The sequence below is a fragment of the Hyperolius riggenbachi genome, chromosome 2, assembly GCF_040937935.1.
Source record: "Hyperolius riggenbachi isolate aHypRig1 chromosome 2, aHypRig1.pri, whole genome shotgun sequence".
Taxonomy (NCBI): Eukaryota; Metazoa; Chordata; class Amphibia; order Anura; family Hyperoliidae; genus Hyperolius; species Hyperolius riggenbachi.
The window spans coordinates 513,459,125-513,480,478 of record NC_090647.1 but is presented as its reverse complement, the minus strand read 5'-3'; the positions used below and the strand labels follow the sequence as shown (position 1 = coordinate 513,480,478).

The window sequence follows — 21,354 nt, the reverse complement described above, 5'->3', positions numbered from 1 at the left end:
GTGGGCGATTCGTTTTCGTGGTTAGCGGTATCCAACGTGTTTCTCCCAAGCGTTTTGGCATTTCACTCCCTGACGCAGGTCAGGAAGTGGACTCTTTGATCCGGAAAAGAATAAATACAACGTGTTTATTCTTAAAAACGCAAACGCAATCAATCAATCAAACACAACTTTACAAAGTGAAACGCAAACAAGCCGCTCATATGTGAACTACCATACAGAATCATTGTGTAAGCGCTTATAGGACGATTTTGAAAAATCGCCCGCGCTTAAAAAATAACAAAAACGCCTGCAGTGTGAACAAGCCCTAAAAGTGTGTACCAGACTTAAAGGATACCTGAGTCCTAAACAAATGCACAAAGTGACGCCCTGCGTGTTGTGTGGGGAGGTGTGCATAGGCTTACTGCACCTCCCGCTGCCCGACATCTGCCTCTGCTTCCCTATCACTCCCGCTGTTATTAGTCCTGGTCAGTGTGGTCAGCGCCCTCTGACTTGGACATACTACGCTGCACATGTGCAGTTTGTCCACTTGGAGGCCGTGTGACCGCTATCGCTGGGGACCACAGGTGCTGTACAGACATGGTGTGTTGCGTTTTTTTCCGCATATGCATTTTTCTAGCATTTTACGGGCATTTTTATGCGTTTGCGATTCGCATATGCGTTTTGTATGCGTTTTTCGATTGCGTTTTATGCAAATCACTAGGAAGACAACAGGAAGCGCAAACACATCAGAAAATAATAAAAAGAAATGCATATAAAACACATGAAAAACGCATACCATTGCGTTACCATTGATGTTCATTATGTGCGTTTTTGATAATTATGCAACAAAACCAGCGTGTTTACAAACGCATGTTTCAAAACGCATATGAGTTTTTTATATGCGTTTTTTGATGCGGCCCATTGACTTCCATTAGCGCCAAAAATGCTGCGTTCTCTGCAACGCTAGCGCTTCTGCTATGTGTGTTCCTAGCCCGAGAGACAGAGGATCAAGCAGGGCAGCCATGCAACATTTAAAGCGGACCTGAACTCATAACGTCATCTCTGCTCTAAAAGATACGCAACAGCATGATAACCTTTAAGCAAAAAAAGTCTTTGTTATAGCTGATACAAATCTTATAATAAATATGCACTGTTTCTACTTCCTAATTCATGTAAGCAGACATATTGTTTACAGCCTGTGCTTTCAAATGAGCTTATCTGCCATCTCTGCCGTGGCAGTCATGTGACACAGGGAGAGATCAAATTACAACTTGTGATTAGTCACACATGAGGGGGAATGAAACTCTCTAAATACATACAGGGTACATTTCTCTATGTCTTCCTTCTGTTCTGTGCAAGAGTTCAGGTCCATGTATGGCAGCCTCCATATACCTCTTGTTATAGATGTTCATTAAACAGATGTAGACAGGAGGTATATTGGATCATTTACATGTGTACTAGAAAACACAATGCCCAGTACACACAATCCATTTTTCCATCAGATTGACAATCAAACTGATTATTTCCGACAGCGCCAATCTGTTTTCTGGACGATTTTGTAAAGAAGTGGTTGGAAAATCGGTCAGAAATTAGATTGGACCTGTCGGAAATAATCGATTTGACCATCAATCTGATGGGAAATTGCATTGAGTTTACTAGGCATTAGGGATTGATAAGTGCCATTTTTTTTCCTTTACGAATAAGAGCTAGTTCACACCGAGGGCGTTTTGCGCATTTTTTCAGCCCGGCGATTTTCAAAATAGCCCTAAAAGCGCTTGTGTAATAAGTCCCTATAGGATAGTACATATCAGCGCTTTACCTTGGCTTTCCGCTCAGCAAAGCGCTGCATGTACCATTTTTAGGGTGATTTTGTTACAATGGAAGGTATAGGAAAAAAAATTGCGTTCGCGTTTTCATGAATAAATACATTGTATTTATTCATTTCCGGGTGAAAGAGTTCACTTGCTGACTGATGTCAGGAAGTGGAAAAACAGAATCACTCTGGAAAAGAGCTTTGTATAAAATCGTAGCGCGCAGTGGAGCGCCGGGAGGGGAAAAAACGCGCAAAAAATAAAAAAATCGCTGGCGTCAGCAATTTTGATTTTAGATGTGAACAAAGCCTTCGTGTTTTTAATATAATTGGATTTCATCCATTTTCATGGCTGCACCACGTTTATATACGATTAGTTTAACAAAATATGCATTTATAGGCTATACATGTTTCATGCCACATGTCTATTGATTGATGACTACAATCTTTTTGTGTAATATACAGTATCTGCTCATTATAATCTGCCAGATGTTTTGAGGGACCTCTGGAAAGATCATCTAACAGGCAACCTAGGCAGGTGCCTGGGACCTAATGGGTGCTGGATTGGATTACGATGAAATGTGGCCATAAGCAAGGTTTTGCCCACCTGCTCCTATGGTCCTTTTGGTAACCTGAAATTAGAGGGTCAAACTGGCAGTAGAGCCCCCTGACACACATTCGGCCCCAGGCACCTGCCTAGGGTGCCATGTGGATGATCCTGCTCTGGCAGTACTGCTTGGGAACTGCACAAAATCATTTCTGTAGTGCATTTAAAAAGCACACTGTCCACATCACATATGATTTAATTAGAGAAATGCACACATTGTCATGATGGGCAAAACCTGTATAGTGTGCATAAAGCCTATCATTCCAGCCTGGGAAGGGGCCACCAGGAGGGGCGGGGAGACTGCGCTCCTCCCCCTCATCATCTACATGGCCGCATGTCAGCTGTCTGTAGCTACCATCTGCAGCTGTCCTCCCTTCAGTGCCGACAGGGAGGGGCCTGATCCTGGATGGTTCCGCCCCTTCTATATAATTCCAGCCAACAAGCGCCAACTATGGGGTACGGCAAGGTACTGTTCTGTTTAATGGATGCCCCGCCCCTTACTTACTTAATTGCAGCACCGTCCACGTCTTTCTCCCCTGCAGCTGCATTTATCTGAGTAGCCAAACAAGAGGAGAGGATCGAGCCTCGAGCTAAGCCTCGCCCCTAACATTCCAAAGCCACGCCCCCAGCGTTCCAACCTCCGCCCCCGACATTCTAAGCCACACCTCCACCAACGTAAGAAAGGAGCGAGAGTCCGGGGCTCACTCTTTAAACTGACTCTCCCCTGTATATATATATATATATATATATATATATATATATATATATATATATATATATATATATATATATATATATATATATATAGTTTCAAATCACACTGTACATGTTACACATTATTAATGGGAGAATGCACAAATTGAAATGCTACAAAACCGTGTATAGAGCGCATACAGCCCGAGATTCCAGCCAGCCGGGGGAGGGACCACCAGGAGGGGCGGGGAGACTGCGCTCCTCCCACTCATCCTACATGGCCGCATCTCAGCTTATAGGCACTGCACTGAGGTTACTGTTCTGATCAGTGGCTGCCCCGCCCCTGTACTCACTTGCAGCACCGCCCACGTCCTCCTCCTGAGCTGAGCCGCATCCCCGTCTGAAGTTGAACTAGAGGAGAGGCTCGAGCCCGTCAGTCAATGCTCGGGACTCGGACCCGCCCCCAACATTCCAATCTCCGCCCCCAACACCTCCACCGCGCGAGAGTCGGGGCACGCTCCATGCTCTCCCCTGTATGTATATATGTGGATGTATATATGGATGTATATATATATATATATATATATATATATATATATATATCTATATGGTACTTGTGTATTATCCCGTCTAGCAGGACAGCTCGTCCGTTAGACAGGCTTAAAAAGTCTGCACTGTGTTTCTTTAGCAGCTGATTCATCACAGATCAGCTGCTCTGTTTGTTCTGCACGCCTAATGACTTAACGAGCTGAAAGACGTTTGTGCTGGGTGAAAGGAGAGCAATAAATCATGAGTCAATGTAAAGGTAAAAATGTAGATCTTTCAATGTTAATGATTGCTGTAATACTCTGCTCGAGACAAAATGTGTTTTCTTATAGTAGAGTATGAAATGCTTCTTTGTACACTCACAATATTACACACATATGCCCAGTAAGGATTGTGTGAGCACCAGCTAGACAGGCTGAAAAAGTCTGCACTCTGTTACCTGATCAGCTGATTCACCACAGATCAGCTGCTGCTCCCGAGCCGTTCTGCTAGAGGGGCTAATAACACAGCTTTCCTCATGACAGCGGGGCGGCCCGGGCGCTTTCATGTCTCCGTCCTTTGAGGGGGGTTTGGCGTTTGTTTTGTGTGGGAAAAAAAGGATCAAAAAGCCATCTGAAGCCCATTGAGAGGAGGGAGGAGGACGGACTTCAGAGCCTTCGTGTCAAAGGAACTGCTTTCTAGCTAAGTGGCTAATTAAGATGTGATAGAAATTCACGGGACACCCTCTCCTTTCACCCAGCACAAACGTCTTTCAGCTCGTTAAGTCATTAGGCGTGCAGAACAAACAGAGCAGCTGATCTGTGATGAATCAGCTGCTAAAGAAACACAGTGCAGACTTTTTAAGCCTGTCTAACGGACGAGCTGTCCTGCTAGACGGGATAATACACAAGTACCATATATATATATATATATATATATATATATATATATATATATATATATATATATATATATACAGTTTCAAATCACACTGTACGTTACACATTACTAATGGCAGAATGAAATTGAACAACACATTGAAATGGTAAAAAAACGTTTAGTGCATAAAGCCGTTAAGCCGGAGATTCCAGCCGGAGGAGGGGCCACCATGAGGGGCGGAGAGACTGCGCTCCTCCTTCTCATCCATATATATATATGGCCGCATCTCAGCTTATAGGCACTCAGGTTACTGTTCTGATCAGTGGCTGCCCCGCCCCTGTACTTACTTGCAGCACCGCCCACTCTTCCTCCTGAGCTGAGCCGCGTCCCTGTCTGACGAGAAGAGAGGATCGAGAGGCTCGAGCTATGCTCCGCCCCTAATTTTTAGTCAATGCTCGGGACCAGGCTCCGCCCCCAACGGGCTAAGCCACGCCCCCGCAGACGTAGGAATGGAGCAGAGCGTGAGACGGGCTCGCTCCCTAGTCTCTCCCATATACATTCACATGTACATATACAGCATGTATTATAATAGCAGTATATGCTGTCCTGCAGTGTGCAGAATTCCCATAGAGGAGAGGGAAGCTGCTGTTGTGCTGCATCCGCCCCCTGCCCCGCCCACTCTTTCACATAAGTGCACAGCAGTTCTTATGAGTAAGGAGTGAGTCACAGTGTGTCTGACTGACTGTGTATGTGGTAATATTGTGTGTGTGTGTGTGTGTTGTGTGACTGTGTATGTGGTAATATTGTGTGTGTGTGTTGTGTGACTGTGTGGCAATATTGCGTGTGTGTGGTGTGTCTGTGTAAGTGGTAATATTGTGTGTGTTGTGTGACTGTGTATGTGGTAATATTGTGTGTGTGTTGTGTGACTGTGTATGTGGTAATATTGTGTGTGTGTTGTGTGACTGTGTATGTGGTAATATTGTGTGTGTGTTGTGTGACTGTGTATGTGGTAATATTGTGTGTGTTGTGTGACTGTGTATGTGGTAATAGTGTGTGTGTGTTGTGTGATTGTGTATGTGGTAATATTGTGTGTGTGTTGTGTGTCTGTGTATGTGGTAATATTGTGTGTGTGTGGTGTGTCTGTGTATGTGGTAATATTGTGTGTGTTGTGTGACTGTGTATGTGGTAATATTGTGTGTGTGTTGTGTGACTGTGTATGTGGTAATATTGTGTGTGTTGTGTGACTGTGTATGTGGTAATATTGTGTGTGTTGTGCGATTGTGTATGTGGTAATATTGTGTGTGTGTTGTGTGATTGTGTATGTGGTAATATTGTGTGTGTTGTGTGATTGTGTATGTGGTAATATTGTGTGTGTTGTGTGACTGTGTATGTGGTAATATTGTGTGTGTTGTGTGACTGTGTATGTGGTAATATTGTGTGTGTTGTGTGACTGTGTATGTGGTAATATTGTGTGTGTGTTGTGTGACTGTGTATGTGGTAATATTGTGTGTGTGTGTTGTGTAATTGTATATGTGGTAATATTGTGTGTGTTGTGTGATTGTGTATGTGGTAATATTGTGTGTGTTGTGTGATTGTGTATGTGGTAATATTGTGTGTGTTGTGTGATTGTGTATGTGGTAATATTGTGTGTGTGTGTGTGTGTGTGGTGTGACTGTGTATGTGGTAATATTGTGTGTGTGTTGTGTGATTGTGTATGTGGTAATATTGTGTGTGTGTGTGTGTGTGTGTGTGTGTGTGTGTGTGTGTGTGTGTGTGTGTGTGTGTGTGTGTGTGTGTGTGTGTGTGTGTGTGTGTGTGGTGTGACTGTGTATGCGGTAATATTGTGTGTGTTGTGTGACTGTGTATGTAGTAATATTGTGTGTGTTGTGTGATTGTGTATGTGGTAATATTGTGTGTGTTGTGTGATTGTGTATGTGGTAATATTGTGTGTGTGTGGTGTGACTGTGTATGTGGTAATATTGTGTGTGTGTTGTGTGATTGTGTATGTGGTAATATTGTGTGTGTGCTGTGTGACTGTGTATGCGGTAATATTGTGTGTGTTGTGTGACTGTGTATGTAGTAATATTGTGTGTGTTGTGTGATTGTGTATGTGGAAATGGTAAAACAGAGCAAAGAGCATAATATAGAAAAGTTAAACAAAACCTGAATGGCATATGTGTGTATTTATACTGACCTGAGGCCTCCTCCAGCCCCGTGAGAAACGCGGTCTCCCTCTCCAGCCGCTCCATTGCCTTGTAATCCCCTCCGGTAATCTGGCTGGCCGCGCTTTCCTTTGCACCCCCTGTCGCAGTCCGGCAGCCGGGAGCAGCCTATGCAGTAGTACTGTGTAGGCCCAGAATGCTCCTGGGCAGGGAGCGTGGTGAGGGCGTGTGTGGCAGCACATGCCCAGAAGCGCAAAACTGGCCAGATTGCCAGAAGGCGTAGCAAGAGGACAGTGAGGGGGCCCACGTCACTTATGGGGCTGGAGGAAACCCCAGGTAAGTATAAATACACACAAGTATAAATACACACGGGTGACAATTCGCGGAACAATGTTGTGTAGACACATTCCTAGCCTTGAAACTAGCGATGTGTTTTGTTGCCATGGAGGGAAGGACGACGATCAGTGGACAACAGAACGGTTCCAATGGTCGGCGGGGACTGTAAAAAAGCATTGCACAACAGTCATGCGCGACCATCGGTGGTCGTTAAAAATCCGACTGGGCAGATATTTAATGGTGCAATATCAATTAGCGGCCATTGTGCACACATAACGATCAGTGGCTGAAACGATTCTCGCATATGTGCATGTAGCTTAAGAATATAGAAGAGAGTGCTGGAGGGAGAGAGATGGCCCACAGTTTAAAAACAAAAAACTTCTAAAGTGTCTGCTGAATTATCAGCATGCTATGCTGGGACTTGTAGTTCCACAGAGACATGTTCCTCTCTCTATGTTATTAGGGAGGGGGTTGTATCTGTTTGAGCAAACTGTGGACTGCCCAGAATTGTGATACTCATGTATTAGGCCGACAACCGCAGATTGTGCACGAACAGCTGATCTGGCCAGCACTCACTCCTAACCTCTTCCAAACACTAACCTGAGTGACCAACACTAACCTCCCCTCCCCCTCTCATATGCCTTATGCTGAGAACACACAATACAATTTCCCATACGAACAACAAGTGATCGGACAGAAGTTGTACCATATGTACATGTATAAACTGCTCCAGATAGATAAAGGGATCCATTTTCCGATGATAACTTTGCAAAATTGATCCTTTTCTCGATCAGAAACAGATCGGGCATGTCAGAAATAATCGACCGATTCCCATCTATCGGACTAGAAGTTGCATCGTGTTCCCAGCGTTAATGTGCCCATCAGTGATTGTACAAACTTACCAAATCTATTTAGTAGAAAGGTAGATTGAGTTAGGCCCCATTCACACTAGAGCATTTTGCTGGCGATTTCGGCAAAACGCTCAAGCGCTGGTGCTTTTTAAAGCGCTAGTGCTATAAAACCCTATTGGCCCGTTCTTACTTGTGTGATTTGCGTTAATCGCCGTCGATTAACACAAATCGCCAAGCACAAAGGCGTAGCCTGCACCATTTTCAGGCGATTTCCCGGCGATCACGTTTTAGTGCTATACAAGCGCTAAACGCGATCGCGGAAAAATCGCCGCAGTGTTCAGTGATTTTTTCAGCTGAAAAATAACTCCCGCAAAATGCCGGCAGTGATCGCCAGCGTTTTGCGCTTTTAAGTGTGAATGGGGCCTTGGTATTGAATGGAAGTTTCAGATCCCTCATATTACACAGAACTGGTAAGATTGTACAATCAAGATTGAACTATTAATGGACACCTTTACCCCGAAGCACTTTACAGGCCGAATAGCGGAGGATCCAGGCAATGCAGGAGGACAGCGAGGCAGCAATCACTGAAGGGGGCTGGAGGAAGCCACAGGTATGTATATGTTTTTATATTTATCGTCACAGGTACACTTTAAGGTGCCCATCAATGATACATCGCAATAGTACAAACTTAGCAAATCTATGTAGCAGAAAGGTAAACGGAGTTAGTATTGAATGGAAGTTTCAGAAAGTCCCTCATATTACACAGAAGCGGTAAGATTGTACCATCAAGATTGTACTATTAATGGACACCTTTAAAGGATACCAGAGGTGAGAGGGATATGGAGGTGGCCATATGTATTTCCTTATAACAATGCCAGTTGCCTGGCAGCCCTGTTGATCTGGCATAAGTAGTGTCTGAGTCAAAACCCTGGAACAAGCATATGGCTAATCCAGTAAAACCTGAGTCAGCCGAGTCAGAGTACTTGATCTGCTGCATGCTTGTTCAGGGTCCATGGTGAAAAGTATTAGAGACACAGGATCAGCAGGGCTGCCAGGCAACTGGTGTGGTTTAAAAGAAAATTAATATGGCAGCCTCAATATCCCTCTCACCTCGGATTCCCTGGCCACTAACAATACAATTTGCTGAACTATCGTTTACAAACGAATATTCATATGAACGTTCGGAAATGGTCGTTTGGGACCACTAATGGACAAAAATCTCCTAACCAATCAGACTGATGGGATGGAGCTGAAAATCGGATCGATTTAATTAATCTGATTGGTTAGCTTGTTGGCCATTCGTGGTCCCAAACGATCATTTCCAATCGTTCATACAAAAAATTGTTTGTGAATGATCCGTTGGCAAATCGTATTGTTAGTGGCAACCTTTAAGCCTGGTACACACTTTCAATAATGATTGGCCAATCACGGACCAATTTTACCCCCTCTACGTAGTATGAGGGTTTATCTACACAAAGTACTCATAATATTCAATATCTGTTGATTCTTATACTACATGGAGGTGGTAAAATAGGTCAGTGATTGGCCAATCAAAATTGAAAGTGTGTACCAGGCTTAAGATCTGCATGGGGAAGTCTGAAGACTTTTGCCATAGAGGGTGTTGAGTAGGTTGTGGCTCCTATCAGAGGAAGGGATATGCTAACAGAGGAAGAGATACTTGAACAGTTAGGGCCCTTTCACACCAGCAGCTGATAGGCAGTGAAAAGCCTGCAGAACTCTCACAACTGCTTGCTGCTGCCTGGTACATACTGCTGCTTGGTAACTGCTCGTCGCTGCCTGGTAACTGCTTGGTAAGCACACAGTTCAACTGCCCATGTGAAAGGGCCCTTATGTAGACAGGAGGTATATTGGATCTTCTACATGTACTACAAAACATAAGGGAATGAATAGAGAATGGTATCTGTCATTTTGTTATTTTTTTTATGAGTAAAGCCTAGTACACACTTTCAATCATGATTGGCCAATTACTGACCAATTTTCCCACCTCTATGTAGGATGAGGGCTAACAGATATTGCATACTATGAACAGATTGTGTAAGTAAACCCTTATACTACATGGAGATGGTAAAATTGGTCAGTGATTGGCCAATCATAACTGAGAGTGTGTACCAGGCATAAAGGGAACCTGAGATGAGTAGGAAAAAACAAAATCATACATACTTGGGGCTTCCTCCTCCGCCTTCTTGATCTTCTGTAAGGGGTCCCGGTATCTTGGCCAGTCGGGGGTTACTGCGGCCCGGCCCCACCGCGCACCCGTTCTGGGAGCTTTTTGCACCTGCGCAGCACTACAACTCTCCTAGCCGCAGGAGAGAGATGGGGGAGCGTGCGCAGCCGCACAGTGCATGCACCTACTGGCCCAAGATACCCCTTACAGAAGGTGGAGGAGGCAGAGGACGGCGCAGAGGGAGCGATCAGGCCGGAGGATGCCCCAGGTATGTATGAACACTTTTTCCTGTTCATCTCTGGTACTTTAACTGTTTTAAAACATAACTGGATTTTATCCATTTTCATGGTTGCCCCACATTTATATACGATTAGTACAGCAAAATATGCATTTTTGTACTAAACATATTTAATGTGACGTCTATTGATTGATGATTGCAATCTTTTTATACAATACACATGGTCATTGTAATCTGCCTGATGTTGTGAGGGACCTCTGAGCACTCTCATCAAACAGGCAACCTAGGCGGGTGCCTGGGACCTAATGGTTGCCAGGGGGCCTAACTGCCACTTTTCCTCACCACTCTCCTATTAAAGTTCCTACCTTGCCTAGGGCTCCATTTCATGTTAATCCATGACTAGAAGCATGCGATTTGCAAGTCATTTTTCGGGCACATCACTGTTCCTATGGGCTTCATGCAGTTTATGCATTGCACAATGTGTACAAGATTGCAGATTCAGTGCACAGCTTTGATAACAGTTTAGCAGCGGCAGTGCTCAAAGATGGACTAAGATGAAATAGGGCCCCAGGCAAGGTAGTAGTTTTGCCCCCCTCCCCCTATGGTCCTTTTGGTCATCTCAAATGACAAATGGGTCAGAAAAGATGGCAACTGGGCCCCTGACACCCATTGGGCCCTAGGTACCAACCTAGGTTGCCACGTGGGTGATCCATTGCAGTACTGTTTGAAACTGCACAATAAAATTGTTTCTCTAGTTAGTTTCTAAAGCACACTGTTATCATCACATATGATTAAAGAGACTCTGTAACACAATTTTGAGCCTTATTTCTTCTATCCTATAAGTTCCTATGCCTGTTCTAATGTGCTCTGGCTTACTGCAGCCTTTCCTAATTGCACAGTGGCTGTATTATCTCTGTTATATGATCTAATTCTTCTCTCTGTCGGGCTCCGTCAGTCAGGCTCGAATGTGCTGTGCTGCTTGTGATAGGATAGAAGCTATACACACCCTCTCCAGGCCCCCTGCATACTCTGTATGACTCACACACTGAGCTACTCTCAGCCCATCACTTGCTATGTCTTTTGTTTGTAAACACTGCATAAAAATGGCAATTACAAGCCAGGATTGCAGGAGGGAGTGGCAGAAACAGCACAGAGGGGCCCAGGAGAACATAATGAATAAAATGGTATGCTTTTTATTGTAAGAATTTTAGAGTACAGATTCTCTTTAATTGGAGAAATGCACAAATTATATCAGACAAGAACGTGTATAGTGTGCATAAAGCCCAACATTCCAGCCAGGGAGGGGCGGGGAGACTGCGCTCCTCCCCCTCATCCTTCTACATGGCCGCATCTGAGCTTATAGACACCGCACTGTCTGTAGGTGTGACTCAGTGACCACGCTGGCTTCCCACTATAAGACAAACAAAACACATGATAAAGTTATTATTAATATAGCACCAACATCTTATGCAGCGCTGTACAGTATATATATGTACAATGGACAAAAGGAAAGGGAGATCGGCACTGCTGATAAGACTTTTAATCCAGAGTGATTTATACAGATGCTTCAGCACGCAAAACACTTGCATAACAATTAGGACACATCATGTCAACATTGAAGCAATAGGTTGTGCAGACATACCAAATCTCGGAGTGTGGTGTAGTGGGTGCTGGGTACAGATGCCTTATGGCCGTTTCATGCAAAATGCGCTTCTACGGAAGCTGCCTTTTGCGTGAAACGGCCGTAAGGCATCTGCGCCCAGCACCCACCACACCACGCTCCGAGATTTGGTATGTCTGCACAACCTATTGCTTCAATGTTGACATTTATTTAAGTATTTATATAGCGCCGACATATTACGCAGCGCTGTACAGAGTATATTGTCTTGTCACTAACTGTCCCTCAGAGGGGCTCACAATCTAGTCCCTACCATAGTCATATGCAGGGCCGTGCAGAGGGTCCTTAAGTGGGGGGTGCTCAAATTTAAAAAAGGGGCCTGGCAATGCCTTCCCCCGCATGCCCCCCCCCCCCCCTCGTTTCTGGCTATGGGGGTATTGGTTTTCATGTGGGTGCTGAATGCAGATGCTGGGTGCCATGTGGGTTCTGGGTGTAAGTACTGAGTGTCATGTGGGTTCTGGCTATGTTTGGGTATCGAGTGTCATGTGGGTGCTGGGTGCAGGTACTGAATGTGACATGGGTGCGAATACTTGGCGCCATGCCTGTACTGGGTGCTGGCTATGGGTGGGCTTTGGGCATCACATGGGCTTTTAATGCAGGTACTTTGAATGCAGGTTAAGTGGGTGCAGGTACTTGGTGTCATGTGAGTGCGAGTACTGAGTGCCAGCTATGAGGGGAAGGGGGGGATACTTGGAAAAGTAGAGGTCAGTGTGGGTGCTGCAGGAAGGGGCAGGGCCGTGCAGAGGATCCTCAAGGGGGGGGGGGGGGGGTGCTCAAATTTGAAATTGATCAATCATGCTAAATTGTGTATGTAATACCCCCTCTCCAGAAAGCATAAGGCAGTCTAAACCCCCCCCCCCCCCCCCTCCACACACACACACCTTTATAGCAGTATCAGGTAGACTTTGTGTCTCCTTCCAACCAACTCTTTTGGTGCCACCGCCCTCAAATCAGCAGTGACAGGTGCCCGCTGTTAGAGTGGGTTAGAGTGGGTAGAGTGGAGCCCACAGTGGAGGCACAGACTCACCTTTCATTACTGGGAACCTCTGTCCCTCTTGATCAACACCCAAGCTTCTTTTCAGGCAAAGAAGAAGTGGTTACCAATAACAGTGGTTGCTAAGCAAGTGCCAAGGTGCAGTGGGTGCCCAGATGCAGTAGATGGTAAGACGCAAAGGTTCACTTGCTTCCATCTGAAAATGGCGCCTGTGAATAATGGCGCAGTGTTGCAGCTAATCCCTTTGCCGCTTATCGCTATTTAACGTTAAAGCCTTATTGTTATTTAGCGTTAAAGCCTTATCGTTATTTAGCGTTAACACACAGAACCCTCTCTGTACCTATCCCTAACCCATAACCCCCCCCCTCCCCCCTGGTGGCGCCTAACCCCATGGTGGTGCCTAACCCTAACCACCCCCTGGTGGTGTATATTGTACTGTATACCTAACCCTACTCTCACACAGAACCCTCCCTGTACCTATCCCTAACCCTAAGACCCCCCCTGGTGGTGCCTAACCCTAACCACCCCCCTGGTGGTGCCTAACCCTAAGACCCCCCCTGGTGGTGCCTAACCCTAACCACCCCCCTGGTGGTGCCTAACCCTAAGACCCCCCCTGGTGGTGCCTAACCCTAAGACCCCCTTGGTGGTGCCTAACCCTAAGACCCCCCCTGGTGGTGCCTAACCCTAAGACCCCCCCCCCCCCCCGTGCCTAACCCTAACCTTGACAGTGTTACATTAAATCCATTCACCGTTTTGCAGTTAAATAACGTCTGCAGTTTGGCTTATGTAGGGCGCTATTGATAAATAACGTTAGTGTGTGCCACTATTGATAAATAACGTTAGTGTGTGCCACTACTGATAAATAACGTTAGTGTGTGCCGTTTTTCTTCTTTTTTCCCTGTGCGCCATTATTATGCAGTACTAACGATAAATACCGATAAGCGTATCTTTTTAATGCGGCACCATTTTTATGCATAGGTGCTGTGCGCCATTATTCACTGATCCCATCCGGCCAGTAGAGCTCAGTGTAGGTGCTGGGTGAAGTGTAGGTCACTGTGGGTGCTGGGGGGGGATTCCTGTCTGGGCCTCCTAACTTGAAAGTGTCCCAGGCAGGGGCGGGGCTTGTCATTGGAGCTTATTTTGCACTTCGAGATGGGCCTTTTTTGAAGATTTAAAAAAGGGGGGTACCTGGGCACCCAGAGCACCCCCCCTCCACACGTGCCTGGTCATATGTATGTATCGTGTAGTGCATGTATGGTCTAGGGCCAATTTTTTGGGGGGAAGCCAATTAACTTATCTGTATGTTTTTGGGATGCGGGAGGAAACCAGAGTGCCCTGAGGAAACCCACACAGACACAGGGAGAACATACAAACTCCTTGCAGATGTTGACCAGGCTGGGATTCGAACCGAGGACCCAGCGCTTGCAAGGCAAGAGCACTAACCACTATGCCACCGTGCTGCCCTGTGACATGATGTGTCCTAATTGTTATGCAAGTGTTTTGCGTGCTGAAAGCATCTGTATACATCACTCTGGATTAAAAGTCTTATCAGCAATGCCGATCTCCCTTTCCTTTTCTCCATTGTACAATAATGTCTTGCCAGCATCAGAGCACACCTATGACACCAGAGTGACAGGAGAAAGTGCATGTTAATGCAGCATCCCCTCTGCTAACAGCGTATACTGTAGTGCCGACTCTTTCGCCTCTTTTGAGATACAGTATACAGTATTTATATGTATTGCCTTGTCACTAACTGGCCCTCAAGGCGCTCACAATCTAATCTATCTGCCATTGTCATATGTCTATATCATTTAGTGTATATATTGTAGTCTAGAGCCAATTTAGGAGGGAGCCAATTAACATTCCTCTGTACGTTTTGTATGTATGTTTTTGGGATGTGGGAGGAAACCAGAGTGCCCAGAGGAAACCCACGCAGACACAGGGAGAACATACAAACTCCTTGCAGATAGTGCCCTGGCTGGGATTCAAACCAGGACCCAGCGCTACAAGGCAAGAGGACTAACCACTACGCCACCGTGCTGCCCAAGTTTCTGCTGAATGCTATGCTGGGACTTGTAGTTCCACAGAGACACGTTCCTCTCTCTGTATTATTGGAGAGGGGATTGTATCTGGGCAGACTGTGACTTCTCCAAAATTGTGATACTTGTGAAAATTGTGATACTCTTGTATTAGGCCGACAATTGCAGATTGGGCATGAACAGCTGATCCAGACAGTTTTTTACTCTTCCCTTAACCTCTTCCAAACACTATCCTCTCTGATGCCCTCTCCTGGGCCTAACACTAACCTGAGTGCCCGACACTAATCTCTCCTCTCCTGGGCCTAACACTAACCTGAGTGCCCGACACTAATCTCCCCTCTCCTGGGCCTAACACTAACCTGAGTGCCCGACACTAATCTCCCCTCTCCTGGGCCTAACACTAACCTGAGTGCCCGACACTAACCTGAGTGCCCGACACTAACCTCTCCTCTCCTGGGCCTAACACTAACCTGAGTGCCCGACACTAACCTCAGTGCCCGACACTAATCTCCCCTCTAATGGGCCTAATACTAACCTGAGTGCCCGACACTATTCTCCCCTCTCCTGGGCCTAACACTAACCTGAGTGCCCGACACTAATCTCCCCTCTCCTGGGCCTAACACTAACCTGAGTGCCCGACACTAATCTCCCCTCTCCTGGGCCTAACACTAACCTGAGTGCCCGACACTAATCTCCCCTCTCCTGAGCCTAACACTAACCTGAGTGCCCGACACTAATCTCCCCTCTCCTGGGCCTAACATTAACCTGAGTGCCCGACACTAATCTCCCCTCTCCTGGGCCTAACACTAACCTCCCCCTCTCATATGCCTTAAAGGAAGCCTGAGATAGGGGGATATAAAAAAAACGGCACATACCTGGGGCTTCCTCCACCCCCTTCAGGCAGATCGCTCCCTCGCCGTCCTGCGCCGCCTGGATCCTCCGCTGTTTGGCCCGTGAAGACCTCCGTTCTGGGGTGTACTGTGCTGTGCGCCCGCATTGCGCTCCCAGTGACTCTGACTTGCCCTGACTGAAGCACTTTACCGGCCGAATATGGGGGATTCCATGCGGTGCAGGAGGACGGCGAGGCAGCGATCACTAAAGGGGGCTGGAGGAAGCCACAGGTATGTACATGTTTTTTATATCCATCGTCATCGGTACACTTTAAGGTGCCCATCAATGATACATCATGGTTGTACAAACTTACCAAAGCTATGTAGCAGAAAGGTAAACTGAGCTAGTATTGAATGGAAGTTTCAGATAGTCCCTCATATTACATCCTACCTCAGGTGTACAACTGAGGAAGGATGTAATATCCGTAACATGTAGTGTACACTCGTTCCAATACAGCAAAGTTTATTGCAGCCAGTGGTGTGCCATCTCTTTTGTTTTGTGTGGAAGATATCCTGAAGCCGTAGGAGCAATCCGGCTGAGACAAGGCACCGGCTCCGTTGAGGTCCAGAGGACCCTTCAGCAGTGTTCTCCAGGCATCCAGTGTGTTTGGTTAGTCCCTCATATTACCCAGAAGTGGTAAGATTGTACCATCAAGATTGTACCTTTAATGGACACCTTTAAGGTTGCCACTAACTAGGCCCGAACGATTTTAGGAAAACATTGAATTGAGCAATTTCTGTCCGAAATTGCGATTTCGATTTGATTAAAAATTTCCTTCAAGGCAGTTAACAATGTGCGGCGACTCAGAGGTATTGCTGATTACTTGAGCCAGGCACAAGGGGCGGATCCACTCGAGCCACTGATTGACACTGACAGAAGCTGTGTAAAAGCAATGCATATTGCCGATTGTTAATGAGCCGGGCAGCGGGGGCGGGGCTAATCCAGTCCAGAGCGGCACACTGCTCCACCAATCGCTGGATAGAGATGGTATGATGGCAGCGGTAGGTGGAGCTGTACGCTACTGACGATCTGTAGATCGTCTGCACATGAATCGCGGTTTCGGTTTAAAACCCCAAAACCGTTCAGCCCTACCACTAACCATACAATTTCCTTAACGATAGTTTACAAACGATTATTCGTATAAACAAAAGGAAATGATTCTTTGAGACCACTCATGAACAAAAACCTCCTAACCAATCTGATCAGATTGGTGGAATTTATCCAAAAATCAGATCAGATCTGATTGGTTAGGAGATTTTCGTCTGTTAGTGGTCCCAAACGATCATTCCCGATCGTTCATATGAATGATCGCAAAAAACAATGAACCCTTGCACACTCACATGCAAATGTTCAAACAAATGTATTCACTATTTTTCTGGCCACACCCCCTTTAGCACCTCCCTTACCTGAATTACTTATTTAACCTGCCTGGCGTTCTGATTCCCGCGGTCCTGCGGCCGCGGGAACGTTTTTTGCACATTTATTTTTATATTTCATGTAGCTAGCCTAGCGCTAGCTACATGATTCACCCCTCCCTGCGGCGTCCCTCCCTGCCCTCCAATCGCCGCCGACGCAATGGCCTGTCCGGAAATCCCGTTCTGAACAGGATTTCCATCAGGGCTTCCCCCGTCGCCATGGCGACGCACGTCGTGACGTCATGACGTCACAGGGAGACCCGATCTACCCCTCAGCGCTGCCTGGCACTAATTGGCCAGGCAGTGCACGGGGTCTCGGTTGGGGGGGGGGCGCTATATCGCGGTGGGTAGCGGCGGATCGGCGGCGATCAGGTAGCACTTTGCTTGCTGCGTGTTTAAAAAAAAAATATTCAAATCGGCCCAGCGGGGCCTGAGCGGTGAGCTCCGGCGTCTCTGGATGAGCCTAGCTCGTCCACAACGCTAGGGAGGTTAAATTTCCTACCTAGAGGCGATGTGCCTGAATATGTGTTTTTTTCATACGAATAATTGTTTGGCAAATTGTATCGCTAGTGGCCACCTTAACACTAACCTCTCCTCTGCCTAACACTAACCTTTCCTCTCCCCTGTTTAACATTCTCCCGTGTAACACTAACTTCACCTCTCCCATGCCTAACACTAACATCTACCATGCCTAACACTAAGCTCCCCTCTCCTCTGCGTAACACTAACCTCTCCCTAACACTACCCTCCCCTTTCCCATGCCTAAGAATAATCCCCCCCTCCGATGGCTAACACTAATGGGGTGGTTGTCTGTTACTGGGGTCTGTGATGGGGGTTTGGTCTTTCACTGGGACATTTGTTATTTGTGAGAGATGCCTAGTTATTATGTGGAGAATATGCTGCTGCCTAATTATGTTTGAGGAAGTGTGTACATGGTCCCTTATTTATGTCACTCAATAGCTGACGTTCTGCATCTATTCTAAGGGCTTGTTTCCACTGTTGCGGTGTGGAATCGCCAGGATTTCACCGCAGACCAAATCGCATGCGGATGCATTTCCGCATGCGGATTTCCCATGCGATTTCACATGGCAAGGAACCAGGCGAATTTAACCATGTCACTGCCTGTGTAAAGCTCCATAGCTTTACATGCGAAATCGCACGGAAATCCGCATGACAAAGCCGCATGCGATTTCCCTATTAAAAGCATTGCAGGCGATTTGCCCGCATTCCTGCCGCACGCGAAATCTGACGGCTCTGCCATGCAGATTTCCCCCGCACGCCAAAACGCACCCGCACGACGCACAAGTGGAAACAATCCCATCCACTTGTATTGCCTATGCGAATCCGCATATGGTGCCTGCATGCGGACTCGCTATAGTGGAAACGAGCCCTTATTGACAGTGCTGCAGTTCAGGCCTCAGGCATACCCCTCCTTTTCCCCAGGGCGCAGTTTTAGTGCTTGCCACGGGCGCCAGTTTTCCCTACATACGACACTGGCTCTAGGGTAGGGGTCTCAAACTCGTGGCCCGTGGGCCATTTGCGGCCCTCGATACAATATTTTGTGGCCCGCACCAGAAAAAGCTTCCTTATAGTTCTCTTCAGTGCTCCCAAGTAATCCGCCGAATCCCCGCCGCTAAACGAGGGCTGCAGAGCCCCCAAATTGCCCGGGGGGCAATCCGCTGGCATTTCCTGGAAGGGGCAGAGCTTTCAGCTTCAGCTCTGCCCTTCCTGACGTCAATCGCCGCACAGATCGCCGCCTCTCCCCGCCCCTCTCTGTGATCTAGCTGCTGATTGTGAAATCCCTTATGCGACCCAGCCTCATCCTGACTTTGCCTCCTGCGGCCCCCAGGTAAATTGAGTTTGAGACCCCTGCTCTAGGGTAAGTTAGGGAATTAGAGACAGGGTAGGATAAGTTATGCAGCAAAGGGGTCAGTTGAGGAATATTGGGGTCCACAGCAAAGACCAATATACTCGAGCTGTCAAGAGTTTGTACCCCATTAAGGCATTACCTCCCACTTCTCTCTCACTTTTAATGATTTTAGCGACTGTATACACTGCTCACAAAAATAAAGGCAGCACACAAAAGACATCCTAGATGAGGATGAATGAAAACTTTTTATGAAATACTTTGTTCTTTAACTTCCCAGGCGTTCTATTAAGATCGCCAGGGCGGCTGCGGGAGGGTTTTTTTTTAATAAAAAAAAAACTATTTCATGCAGCCAACTTAAAGTTGGCTGCATGAAAGCCCACTAGAGGGCGCTCCGTATGCGCACTTCTGATCGCCGGAGGGCGATCAGAAGTAACAAGGAAGGCCGCAATGAGCGGCCTTCCTTGTTTCGCTTTCCTCGTCGCCATGGCGACGAGCGGAGAGACGTCATGGACGTCAGCCGACGTCCTGACGTCAGCCGCCTCCGATCCAGAACTGTTTGTTCCGGCTGCGCTGGGCTCGGGCGGCTGGGGGGACCCTCTTTCGCCGCTGCACGCGGCGGATCGCCGTGCTGCGGCGCCGATCAGGTAGCACACGCGGCTTGCAAAGTGCCGGCTGCGTGTGCTCCTTTTTATTTGATAGAAATCGGCCCAGCGGGGCCTGAGAAATCCTCCTGCGCAGGTTACCCCGAGCTGAGCTCGGGATAACCGGCAAGGGGGTTAACCTCCCTGGCATTCAGTGTTTCCTGGATTTCAGTGCAAAAAGTGATCCTAATTAATTTCCATAACCTTTTTTCCTGTAACTTACCAAAATGTGTCAAGCAAGGGTCTAGTATACATTTTGAGTTTAATAAAAGCTTGAAACACAAAATCTAAACTAAATTTAAAAATTACTCCCCAAAATCTCTGATCATTTATACTTTCAAGCGGCAGCTGCTCAATCTGCAATAACACGAATGTAAAGGTGGCCATACATCTAGAGATGATGGGAAGATTTGATCAAGAGACCAATCTCTCTCTAATCGAGTCTGATTAGAGAGAGATTGGTCGGCTGCCCATACTCAGCAGGCCGATTCCCGATCGATTTTAACATGAAATCTGTCGGGAATCGTCCGTGTCCGTTGCCTCGCCGCTCCCCCGGTACATGAATGTACCCCCGTGTGTGCATTTATACATTACCTTTCCTGTGTCGCCCACCGCGCGGTGCCCATATGTTTTCTGAATCCCCTGTAGATTATTGGAAGTAGGTAGCCAGGTACAGGTGCCCCCCAGTATAGGCTAGCTAGGTACATGTGTCCCCCAGTACAGGCTATGTCCCCCATTATAGGTTAGGTAGTTACAGGTGTCGCTCAGTATAGGTTAGGTAGTTACAGGTGTCGCTCAGTATAGGCTAGGTAGGTACAGGTGTCCCCTATAATAGGTTAGGTAGTTACAGGTGTCCTCAGTATAGGTTAGCTAGGTACAGGTGTCGCTCAGTATAGGCTAGACGGGTACGTGTGTCCCCTATAATAGGTTAGGTAGTTACAGGTGTCCTCAGTATAGGCTAGGTAGGTACAGGTGTCCCCCAGTACAAGTTTGCTAGGTACAGATGATGCTCAGTATAGGCTAGATAGGTACAGGTGTCCCACAGTACAGGTTAGCTAGGTACAGGTGTCGCTCAGTTTAGGCTAGAAGGTACAGGTGTCCCCCAGTACAGGTTAGCTAGGTACAGGTGTCCCCCAGTATAGGCTAGGGAGGTACAGGTGTCGCTCAGTATAGGCTAGGTAGGTACAAGTATCCCCCAGTATAGGCTAGGTAGGTACAGGTGTCGCTTAGTATAGGTTAGGTAGGTACAGGTGTCACTCAGTATAGGTTAGGTAGGTACAGGTGTCCCCCAGTATAGGCTAGGTAGGTACAGGTGTCGCTTATTATAGGTTAGGTAGGCACAGGTGTCGCTCAGTATAGGTTAGGTAGGTACAGGTGTCGCTCAGTATAGGTTAGGTAGGTACAGGTGTCGCTCAGTATAGGTTAGTTAGGTACAGGTGTCGCTCAGTATAGGCTAGGTAGGTAAAGGTGTCCCCCATTATTGGCTAGTTAGGTACAGGTGTCCCCCAGTATAGGCTAGGTAGGTACAGGTGTCGCTTAGTATAGGTTAGGTAGGCACAGG

General features: G+C 46.9%; 1 protein-coding gene across 15 annotated transcripts in view; it reads right to left on the bottom strand.

Annotated features, from left to right (window-relative positions):
- LOC137547218 (uncharacterized) overlaps positions 1–21,354 on the bottom strand; it is a 742,288-nt gene that overhangs the window by 135,450 nt on the left and 585,484 nt on the right. For 2 of the 15 annotated variants that reach the window (XM_068270552.1, XM_068270554.1), the window contains one exon: positions 11,458–11,676. The exons of 12 other annotated variants lie outside the window; for them this stretch is intronic. In XM_068270552.1, the coding sequence (XP_068126653.1) occupies positions 11,623–11,676 (54 nt within the window). In that variant the 3' untranslated portion in view covers positions 11,458–11,622. Of the gene's footprint in view, positions 1–11,457; positions 11,677–21,354 lie in introns of those variants that run through there. One more of the 15 variants, XM_068270557.1, reaches the window with a different exon arrangement.